Genomic DNA, 12,409 nt, shown 5'->3' with positions numbered 1-12,409 from the left:
ACCCTCAAACTCCCAGGCCTCTGGTAAATTAACAGGCTTCCTAAGTTGTATTAACAGAGGGATACAATCAAGATCAAGGGAGGTAGTAATACCACTCTATAAAGCCTTAGTAAGACCACACCTAGAGTACTGTGTCCAGTTTTGTTCACCACTTTACAAACAAGATGTTGAGACTCTAGAAAGAGTACAGAGAAGAGCAACCAGGATGATTAGGGGACTGGAGACTAAAACATGAAGAATGGTTACAGGAACTGAGCTTGGCCAGTCTAGTAAAGAGAAGGACCAGGGGAGACATGATAGCAGTCTTCCAATATTTGAGGGGCTGCCACAGGGAGGAAGGGGTCAAGCTATTTTCTAAAGCACCTGTAGGCCAGACAAGGAATAATGGATGGAAACTGAACAAGGAAAGATTTAACCTGGAAATAAGGAGAAACTTTCTGACAGTGAGAACAATCAACCAGTGGAACAGCTTGCCCTCGGAAGTTGTGGGAGCGCCATCAGTTGAGACTTTCAAGAAGAGATTGGACTGCCATTTGTCAGAAATGGTGTAGGGTCTCCCGCTTGGGCTGGGTTTGGACTAGATGACCTACAAGGTCCCTTCCAACTCTGATCATCTATTATCTGTAAAGGACTCAAGAGTGAGGAAGACACATACCACCCGAGGTTTACTCAGGTTTACTCAATGTAAAGCTATTACAGGTTAATTCAACCATCACAATAATTCAGATATGGAACAGGTAGCCACAACAAGGCTTTATGAAGAACAAAATAACAAAGTCTGACAAAAAAAGTTGCATTTCTTGCATATTGTTCCATGGTGAGCTTTTTTACTTACTTTTAATGGAAACGTTCTTTAGACTAAATCACACGAGTTTATGCAATTTCTCAGACTTATATAAATGTGTTTTCTGTTTCGATAATTTGTTAAAAGGGGGGAATAAAGCATTATACATGCTTGTCTCTAAAATATGAAATATTAAGCACCTCTTCAATGACATTGGATAGAGGAGCACCAACTAGGATCTATGAAGGAGAGACGTTCAAATTCAAAGAGCAGTATAAGTGTAAAATTCATACAAATGTTAAAGGTGGCATAAAAAGCTGGGCCTGTCCAAATGTTAGCACTGAAGTAGAAATATCTTTCCCATCCCTCTATGTCAACATCTGGCTTTTTTGGCTCCTCTTCCAAATTAATCATTACTGTATTCCTTTAGTCTGAACCCCAAGCTACAAATTTTAATGATCTGGCACCTACAGTAGGGGTTTCCAGCTTGCAGATGGGCATAATTTCAACTATATCACCATCAGTGGTGCCAAAGTGACCTTGTTGCTTGACCAGGATAAGGAACCAGATGTACTCATTCTGTGATCATCAGTTATAATTGAGCTTAAGTCAGGTCGTTGGAATTTTCTGAAATGATCAGTTCCAGGGAGCATTTAAAATAATTTCTCATGTATAAGAATATTTTATCTGTGACAATATATTGTTAACATCTGGAAAATGTATATTTTCTCTTTCTGCCCAACAATTGCCTGTAAAGTATCTGACAAAACAATTCACAGAGCAAATTTAAGAGCATAAAAACAAACAAACAAAATGGCATCTGATGAAGCTCCTGGCTAGGAGAGCTGTTTAACTTGTCTTCCTATATTAATGCTGCTGCTTGATTAACTGATGCTCTTTAGAGATTCGGAATCTGCGTCAGCCATGGGAGAGATTCCAAGGCTGTCTTGGAAGGACGCTACCCAGCAATTTGGCTGGATAAAACTTACATTCAAAAAATGCAAGGGGGGGCGGGGGCAGGGGGAGATGTGCTTCTCACTCATGCAGCCAGATAATCTGTGGGCTCCTTTCCCTACCAAGCAGTTAACGGTGGGAGGCCATTATTTAAAATTGCCTGCTTCTCCAATCCATAGATGTCATTGCTTTTCTTTTAAAGAAAACAAAACAAAATGCACATTTCATTCATTTTCAGTGTTGCTGGAAAAAAAATCTGAGTAGTCACAATAATAGAAGGTATTACATGGCAGTTTAATACTGTCTGAGGAAACAGAGCTTCATCACAATTTCGACTCGTGCAATATAGGAAATATAACTTTATTGCATTTTCAACCAGCACAATACTTATTTATTGAGTTAGAAATGAACCAGCTTTATCGCAAATAGCTGATTGTTAACCTGAGCCATATTTTGAAATATTTCTGCTGCAATATGGTAAAAACTCAGTTGCACTCAAAGGGGGAAAACAGTTATTTTAAAGAGATTGGATATAGAGAAGTGGATGAGCTAAAGAATTCAACGTCTTTAAAATATTTTTTCAATGTTTCTGAATTAATTTAATGCAGGAGTGCACAGTTCTGTTTGAGCCAAAGGCTATGTTAATCTTTTAATATTGTACAGGACTGGAGGCAACATTACAGAAAAGATTTCATATTGTATATTTGAATTAAGTACTGCATCCATCAAACTGTTTAGAGCTTTCTAGTTTTCCATAATGGAGATCTAGAGGTTTCCTATTGGAACTGTTGGTAAGAAACATAGTCCTGTTCTTTTACTAATGATCTCCTCTCCTCTCCTCTCCTCTCCTCTCGCCTTTCCTCTCTTCAAAATGATGGGTTTGAATTAAATCATTGTAAACCCATAATTTAAGGGAAATTGGGGACAAGGCAACTCTTCTTAGCATTCTCCAAACTCTGTGTTCCTCAAAACCATGGCATGTTTTCCAACATGGAAAACTGCATTTATATCATTTTAAAGCCTGGTGTAATTGACAGGTTGCCAATCTCCTGTTAGTTCAGACTTTATTACTCTATTAGTTCAGACTTTATTGAAGGGCAAGGGGAAACATGATAGCAGTCTTCCAATATTTGAGGGGCTGCCACAGGGAGGAAGGGGTCAAGCTATTTTCTAAAGCGCCTGTAGGCCAGACAAGGAAAAATGGATGGAAACTGAACAAGGAGAGATTTAACCTGGAAATAGGGAGAAACTTTCTGACAGTGAGAACAATCAACCAATGGAACAGCTTGCCCTCGTAAGTTGTGGGAGCGCCATCAGTTGAGACTTTCAAGAAGAGATTGGACTCCCATCTCTCAGAAATGGTGTAGGGTCTCCCGCTTGGGCGGGGGGGTTGGACTAGATGACCTAGCCTAACTAACAGGGAGAAGGCACTCAAAAATCTTCAAATATATACAAATAAACAGGCTGTGTATAGTAGGATGGTTATTAAATACTCAGAAGAGAACTGCAGTTGCAGCTTAGCTGGGATTTTGTCAGCCTATTTGATTGATTGTAGAATTTGGGAACAGATACCTGGCAGAGGGAAAAACTCTGGCAATTGAACTTATTGTGCAGAGAAAGAGATTGCTCAGCTAGGCTCTCCATGTTTTGCATGACTGTGAGAAAAGCAAGAGAAGAGGTAAAACGTAGAAGGATGAGAGTGAAGGATAAGGGAAAGGGGATCCTGGGAGTTGGAGGAAATTTGGTAGGTCTTCCTTTCCATCCCATTCTGTATTCATAATATTCATGCTTATCCATTTCTGCATTATTTATCCCTTCTTGTCTCCTTTTGGAACTTGACATTTGTTATAGAATAGAATGTGGTGAAAGTTTTTGTTGGTTGGTTCGGGACTTTGCACTTTGCACTTTGCAGCTGTGCAGCTGCTGTATGTAATGGAGCTTAATAATAATCTATAGTTTGTGGCCTTTGCTCCCTGGTGTATAATTTTGGAGTGGGAAGCAGGAGCATAAATAAATTTGAATTTAAATTCACATTTGAAAATATAAATTTGAAGTACAATGGAGAATACAACATTCTTTTCTTTGGAGTGAAATCTGAAATGGAACAGGACAAAAGGTGTTATTGATTTCAGTAGCAAAACCCAGCTGCTTGACACTACACCAAAAATTCTCAAGTAGGCAGGATAGAATCCTTAATTATCAGTTAGTGTTTAAAACAAAAAAAGCTTACAAGCTTTTCTTTATAAACATTCCTATCATTCTTCCTTTCTCCGAATAGTACCAATTGTTAATTGAAAGGAATAAAATGATTGCTAAGCCAGCAAAAATAAACAGTCTGATTGTTACAATAGAATGTCTCATCAACCTTCAAGTTTTTGCCTTTTCAATTCCCTTAGTCCCAGTAGTACTGATGATGGGGTTTCCCCCTCCTTTTTCGTTCTTCTCTTTCTAGGGGGAGTGGGGTGGGGGTGGCAGGAGCCAGTAGGACAGACAGCAAGAAGGAATAATAAGCTGCTTTCTTGGGGTTACCAAAGAGTCAGCACAAACGGTGGGAACAAATAACACTCAGACAAGGCGGTGTTTTATAACATTGGGACTGCAATCCATCTCTGGGTTCTTTCAAAGCCAGGCTAATAAAGGCCCACTTACAATCCCCTGCAGAGTACAGTTTAATTAAATTTGTCCATTAGAGGATTTCTCCCCTCCCCTCTACATTCTTGAAATTAATTCTTCTGTTTTCTGCTTTGTCTCTTTTCGTTCATCCAAGATGCGCTGAACCTTCGAAACCGACAGGTCATCTGCATCACGCTCAAAGTCCTACAGCACCTGGTGGTGTCAGCTGATATGGTGGGGGAAGCTTTAGTGCCCTATTATCGTCAGATTCTCCCTATTTTAAACATCTTTAAGAATAAGAATGGTGAGTGATCCTAGCAATGCCATGTCTTCAAATCCTACGTTATAAAGGAGTTCGAGGCAAGGCTGATTAACAATGTAGTAAGAATTTACTATAGTATACAAACTAAGATATATTTGGCACTTTCTCCTCTTTTATTCTCCAGGGATACTGTGAAATTAACACCAGCATTTATTATTTTTTACGTGCAGAGCTTATTCAACACATTACCAAACCACTGGAGCAGTTCTATGATCTTCCAGTAATTAAAATTTATACAGTTTTGTAGCATTATTTAAATGCATTGATAGACTGTATTTTTTTTTCTTTTTCAGTAAACAATGTAAGCGTTCATTTCTAATTTGGCTGGAAGGTTGGGTACCTCCACACAAGGATTCTCCACAGCTCTAGATGTCAGTCCCATTTGAGATCTGAATGGGTTTATTTATTTGCAGCTCACCTTTTATTTTTTTTTATTAGCTGAATGATTATAAAACTAATTTGAAAGGCTTCTCACTGGAGGGAACCTCTGTTTCAGCCCCGACTTTTAGTGGCCTGAATATAACTAGCAGAACCTTCAAGAGAAAAGTGCCTTGTCAGGTTTGCTGCTCCCCATAAGAATTTGGCAAGGCTGAAACGAACAGATTCTATCCATTTTCTGGGGGGTATTTCCCCCCTGCATGGGGGATGTTTATGCTCCCATGACTGGAATGAAAGCCTTTGGCTGAAAGCAGGACAGTATGGCAATTTTCAACTTTATTCAGTGTTCTCAATGTTTCTGAGTCAAACAATTTCCAAGTTGCTTTTTTAGTTCAGAGTAGAAGCAACTTTGATGTAATACCATTATAGTACTTGCAATTGGTTGATTCAGTTTCGAATGCAATGTGCTCATTTAAAATTTCATTATAAAATGGTCAAGCAGCTTTGGTGATGTGGGTAAACAGAAGAGTTCAGTAAACAACAACAAAAATTCCTATTTATCAGACTCCAAGTATGTATTTTTAAAAACTTCTTGATTTCTTAAAATGAAGGAATCTTTATATGCCTACACCTACCAGCAGGCCTTTTATTATTCTTGTAAAAATATTTATTATATGGCACATAATATGAATGGGTTGAAGGTTGAAAAATTATTCTGTGATTCTCTTTACACATTGAAGCACATTAAGGTGATTAACATGATTACAAAGCATGCTAATCAATTGTATGATTTGTCAGCTGTCCATAAAATCTCTAGTGTTTCAGTAACGAGAAACTTTAATAATAACTGCATTGGTCATCATCCTTTAAAATTCATATTGGCACAGTATACGTTATTCCTTTGGTCAAACTTACTTCATAGATTTTTAAAAATGATTGATGGGTTATTAAAAAAGTTGTTAATACATCAGCAGTAGTAATGAAGAAAAACTTTCATAATGAAGCGGAAACTTTAGATTTGTGCAACATGTCCATTAGAGAATAATATCTGGTAAACTACAAGAATATGAATTAATGCTGAATGATACACAGAATGATTATACAACCAAGTTTTCCTATTCCCTTGAACGAATGTTACAGTTTGCTCATTTCTTATTACATTTGTATACTTGTTTTTTGTTTTTCTAAAAAAAAATGTTTTCAAATAATTAGTGCCTATTTATTGGATCTTACAGGGAACAATACTAATATTTTTAGGTCTTGGACTACCTTCTGGATTTTATGAATCAAACATCAAATTCTAACTGGCTTCTCTGAAACTTGTAACCACCAAAGTTGATGCTTAGAAATTAATATTTCAGCCCATAATACAGGCTTGCTCTAATCAAATAATTATAATTATGCAAACAAGGAATATGGCTTTATAATGTTATGTCTTTGTTGTATTGTATTACCATTCTACCTTATCATCATCTAGTGAAAGTACAATAACTACCCTTCCTGGTTTAACAGTCAACTTTCATAGGTTTGTACCTGAGGCATGAATTAAAGCTGTTGTCAACAGTATGATATTATTCAATGTCTTTATACAGTATAAAATGTGACCAGTTTTTCCTAAGATCTCTTCATATTGAACTGTATCATGACACGTATTTGTTACCATCTGTTGTTGTAACTACAGTAGTAGGAGTCTTGTTACATTATATTTTAAATATACATTCATAAAGTCACTTAAGTTAAATACTCAAGAAAAATATCTTTTAATGTTTTGTATGCAGAAAACAGAAGATTAAAAGAGACCAAACATTATCTTCAAAGCTTAACATAAAATTCCGTCAAGCCTCATGCTGAATGGATATTAGCATCAGCGTAGGGAGGAGAAATTACTTTGATAAGTGTTAGATAGCTGTACCAAAGCGTATATGTTTTTAAATGTAATGAATAAAAACATCAGAATTGTCCTTTAGCAACTATAATGTGCTGTCAAATAAAAGCAGTCATAATGGCTTTATGAGCTTTTAGAAAGCAGAAACATTTTATGTCATCAGTATATTTTATTCAGAAGTGATCAATAATAGCTTGTGAAGTGCTGTGCAGATTAAATGATGCAGAATTTTAAAACAAAGCCCTATAAATCTCAACTGTAGGCAGAAAACACCACAGAGGAAAAAGAAATAAATTTGATCATTTTGTTCTGTTTTTTTCTTGATCTCCTAAAGCAGACACTATTGTTGGTCAATAAAACGGTGACTCATACATTAAAAATTGAATGTCCACAAAGTAACAAAGTAGGGTCCATTGGAGATAAAGAGCATGAAATAGGCAAGAGGGGTGATTCAATAAATGCTGGATTTTATAATATATACACGTCTTCCACAAATAAATCTTATGAAATCTTTTCTATGAAAATGTGCAGTAATATCCAGGTATTTCATTTGTTAGGTTATGGGAGACAGTGTCAATGTTCATACACAAATTAATCATGAAATCATTTCATTTATGGTAATAGATCCTCTGAACATGTGCTATTATAGAGCGCCTTAATTATAGCCTACAAGCACAACTTAGTAAACCTCACTCTAATGTGTTGCTTAAATCTGTAAAAGGTCTTAATCTCTGGTCAAGCTGACAGGTGTGAACATGAATCAGACTCTCCCTGCAGGTATCTCTGCTCTTCACTTTGTTTTCACTCCTCCCAGATATGTGCAAAGTAAACACAAGATTTAAAAAGCTAAGGGGGAATGATTCAGGCTTCCTTCACTCCATATGTGGCTGCTCTGACACTAATCGAGCAATGGCATGTCTTTTTTTGTTTGTTTGTTTTTTGTGTTATCACAAACTTTTAAAAAAAGTATTGGCAGAAGAGGCACAGAATAGCAAGTTGGGTTTACTGTGTCATTTTGCATGCATTTCCTGGTTAAATATCTTAAACCATGTTGAGTGCATTACATGGACATGGTCAGAGACTGCCTTTGTGGTTACAGACTATTTACAATCCCAATGATACAATGGAGACTTAATTTGAATGTCAAGTATTACATTGGAAAACACTGATCTGACCAACACTCTGCTCCTAAACACCATAATATTAAAACAAGTTATATTGAATTTAAATCCATTGAACTCATTAGTGCATTCATTAATCTGTTGGCCTCCTTAATTTTTTTATTTTTCTTATAATATTTCCACATGCAATCAGTTGTATTCCTATGTGGATAGCAAAGAAGACATATTTATAGTCTGTTGTAGTGCAAATAAATATGTTACCTGCTTTATTAGAGGAAAAAAAAGTCTCAGGATTAATTCCTTGCATTTTCCAGTTTATATTAGAGTTAGGAATATTCCTTATTTTATGAAGATCTAGTACCCAATCCAAGTAGGATATATCGACTAGACTAGATGGATAAATGTTCAGCATCATAAGGCGGTTTCTTATGGACTGAATAGAATTGAAATAGGGGAAAAATATTATTAATTCAGATGCCAGGTCCCCTTGTAAAGGTGGTCAAAGATCCTTTACTCATATTATTTTCATTGCTCTGAAAATATTTTTAAGCCTAGACTTGCCCTTAAGCCTAGGCATAGGGACAAGATAGAGACAAGAATTTCAGAGAGTTGTGGGGAAAATAAGGGATGTTTAAAGAAGTGGTTCACTTTTTTACAGTGTTCAGCTATAGAAGAAGGCAGGAAGAGAAACAGAGATTCTTGCTGAATTGAAGAAAGATATAGCAAAGAGATGGATTTCCAAGGTGTAACTTTCAGATAGATATCTGTGTTAACATGTGGTACCTTAAGCCCAGTTATCACTGAATTGAGAAATAGAATATTTTTGGATAGGGAAAAAAGTAGAAGCGTACAATTTGAGTACATGTTTGGTCCTAGAAGGTCAGTTTTAGATGCATCCTCCAACAGCTGGGGGGAAAGGAAGAGCTGCATTTCTTCTAAGTGTCTTCAGTATGAGAAGACAAGACCAACAGAGCAGAGCAAGAACCAGCTGAAATTCAAGGTAGCCAAAGTTAGCCAAAAAGGTGTGGGTTTCCTTCTCATTTGATAAGAGGTTTCTTCCCTGAAACAAAATTATCACTAGCCAAGGTAATTCTGCCTTGGGGAAAAAATGGGGAAATCGGGGCAAAACCCCCAGAAACAGGTGGTCCACCTCCTGTTGGATAACAAAGAAATAACAGGGATGAGCCGATGAGTTGTTGACAAGGTTAAGCCCTTTGCTCTAATTAACAAAAGGAATGGTTCAGGAAATGTCATGGTTTTAGCAACATTACATTAGAAAGTTAGCCTTTCTTATTATACCTGCTATTGTTTTACCGGGATCCAACTATCAAAGATGCAAATGAAAGTTGAGGGGAATATCCTCTCAACCTTAGTAAGGAAAGGTCATCCTTGGATTTTTTCCTCATGCTCTTTACACAAACATACCCCCATGTTAGCTGCTGGAATTGTCATACATGGGGTATCCTGGAAGGGAGCACTAAAGGCACTCTGGTTTTTTTTTTTTAAGTGGGTCTGTTTCCCAGCTACACATACATGCCAGATTCCATCCATGACATACAGGTATCATTTGTGATTGAAATTATTCTCTGTATTGATTTGTAATAAATTTATGCAAACCTTGAGCCAAATTGGGAGTATAATTTAGAAAGGGAGAAACCAATTGTATAACAGGGCTTATTCCCATTTAAGCAGGTTTAGAATTGTAATTTTACTCAACTTTCATAAATATCTGTATTTAATACATTCAAAGAGCTAAACACTTTCCATTTTTGCTGTATAATTTGTAATTACTGGATAACTTCTTAAATAAGAATATGGTATTAGTCTGCATGAGACAGAACTGATTTAGTGGTGATTAATTTAAAGTTAATAATACTTAACAAGTTCTTGTGATGTGTTAAAAAAGCCTAATTAAAATGTGTTCAGCATTTTAAGTAACCGAACAAAAGAAAATAGAGAGTAAGTGGAGTCAGAGTAGGTGTAACCTTTCAATAAATTCAACTATATACAGTTATTTAAGACAGTTCTGATAAATGCAGAAGGCAGAATGATATTAGTGACTACAAAGTCCTTCATTTGTACCCAGGAGTTGTGAGGTTGGTATTAATTAGCGCACAAGCCTTTTATAAACCTTAGCCAAAATGAAGTTTGCATTACTTTGTATATCTCTATTATATAGAGACACAGTCTCTCTCTCTCTCTCTCTTTCTCTGTCTCTCTCTCTCTCTCTCTCTCTCTCTCCCCTTCTTCCTCTCCCTTTCCCTCTTCCTCTTCCTTACTCACTCTCCCCTTCTCTCCCTCCCTCTCTCTCTCTGTGAGTCAACCAAAACAACAATATTCAAAAGCAATAAGTTGTAATTTGAACAATGGGATGGGGTTGGATTGGACTGGACTATAAACAATCATTAGTGGCCACTAATGAAAACTAGATAAATAGATAATGATAATGATAAGTAGATCTGATCCTGGATGATCTGTCCCCAATTTAATCCTTCAGGTCTTCCAGTAATTCACCTATCCCATGAATCGATACTATATAGGTATCATGTGTAATAGTCTAATAGCAAACACACATTATTATTCATGAAGTGAATAAGACTCACAGATTCAGTAGAAGACAAGTCAAAATAACAACATAAAGACAAGATTTTTGTAGAGACACAATGGAATGATTGAAAAGAAGAGAATAAAAGACCTATGTAACAATAGACTAGAGAGAGAATAACAGAGACTAGGCTATGGGTCAGACAAACAAATTGAGAGATAAGGAAGAAGTAGCTGAATAAATTTAAGCCTGCCTACTTGCCTTCTGGTCTGCTATAGGCAGGATTTAGAGATGTTAAAATTCATTGATTCATGCCAATATCAAAGAATACATTGTATTACTTAACAGTTTTGCCAGATATAGAAAGACAGCCAGACTGATATTTTGATTTTGTAAAGCTGCATAAGTACAGAAATAATCGCCAGATTTCATTCAAGTCTCATTGAACCAATCCAGAAGTAGCTGATTTGCTGCCTTGAATCAATCTGAGGATTCAATTTGAAGGAGTGTTTTGAGTTAATCTATTTCAAATTGAATCACCCCCTTGAACCTGGGTATAGCCCTGATAAATACATAGGGGGAAATCCTCTCTTCCTTCAACTCTTTAGATCAACAGATCAACAGCAAGCAGAGAAATTGCCCCTATTTGTTCTGTCCTATTGCTAAAAGAAGGAGTAATTAAATACAATTTCTGACTTTCATTTTCTAGCATTTACAGCTTTTATAGTTAAGGAAGAAGCTTAATTCTAGCTGCAGCCACACTTCAATACATTATTAATAATTGAAATTATACAGTCCAGGTAATCTAGAATTACTTAAGTCTTCCACAAATCCTGAAAAAGATAACATACGTTATTAAGTCCTAGAACAACTTCTGGAACTGGTTAAGTAGTATCCAAAAGGTATTAGATAAACCTGGTACACATAGTATTTTAAGACAAAAGCTTTATGACTTTATGTGATCCAAGCCCTTGTTTGTAAATCATTGCTTATGACATAATGTGTTCTGTGAATATGACAATTGTGTTACTCAGTAAACCATAATTAAATAAACCATGGCATATTGGGATGTGTGAAGCTAGCTATTGTATAATCCATACTTTTAGTAGAACGGTTGACAGAGTTAGCAAATTGCATAGCATCTTGACGTTAGAAAAGAACCAGAGAAAACTAGCTTCTTCACTGATTGTTAGAGCACCTTTGATAAAACCTGACATGATCATCTAAGACTGTGTGAAGGTATAGAGCTAGATATTATCATTCGGCGAGTTGTACAGTTATATCCTTTTCTCCTCACAATTTCTATTTGGAGTCCTGTGTGGTCTTTGTTGGAGATCATATGTGGCAAGATTCTCAGTGTACAATCTGCATTGATGTCATAGCTGTCACCAAATTGTGGGGGGCCCAAGCAGCTATTTTAGGTGGCAGTCTACTTTATGGTGACAGTAATAAAGAAAAGCATAAAAATTTGCAGTCTTTGGGACTGTGTTTTAAAAAGAAGCAGGAGCTAGTACTGTTCAATTGAATGTTTCTGCACACATGAGTGCATATAGCTGAAATTTTATAAAGCAGTTCAGTGCAGTATTTTTTTTTTTCATTCAACATGATAGGTAGACAGAAAGGTAAATGTCCTCAGGACTGCAGCTTCAGAATATCATTTACATAAGCTCTGTGCATTTCCAACCTTAATATGTTCTGCATGAAAATAACTTTACTATCGTCATATATTTGGACATTGAGCAATTACTGTGTTCCTCATATGTATATTTGCCAGAAGGATCTGTTAACATTTTCTGATTTATTATAT

The 12,409-nt window shown here is 36.3% G+C and overlaps 1 protein-coding gene across 2 annotated transcripts in view; it reads left to right on the top strand.

The window, feature by feature from the left end:
• Positions 1-12,409, top strand: part of PACRG (parkin coregulated) — a 277,345-nt gene that overhangs the window by 148,438 nt on the left and 116,498 nt on the right. Inside the window, exon 5 of one of the 2 annotated variants that reach the window (XM_087938616.1) lies at positions 4,506-4,655. The exons of the other annotated variant lie outside the window; for it this stretch is intronic. Within the exon in view, the coding sequence (XP_087794742.1) occupies positions 4,506-4,655 (150 nt within the window). The remainder of the gene's footprint in view (positions 1-4,505; positions 4,656-12,409) is intronic. 2 annotated transcript variants of the gene reach the window in all.

Source organism: Pseudonaja textilis, chromosome 1 (assembly GCF_049901715.1).
Source record: "Pseudonaja textilis isolate UNSWEBS1 chromosome 1, rPseTex1.2, whole genome shotgun sequence".
NCBI classification, from domain to species: domain Eukaryota; kingdom Metazoa; phylum Chordata; class Lepidosauria; order Squamata; family Elapidae; genus Pseudonaja; species Pseudonaja textilis.
Note: the sequence above shows the minus strand (reverse complement) of the source record. Positions and strands in the feature narration are given on the sequence as shown.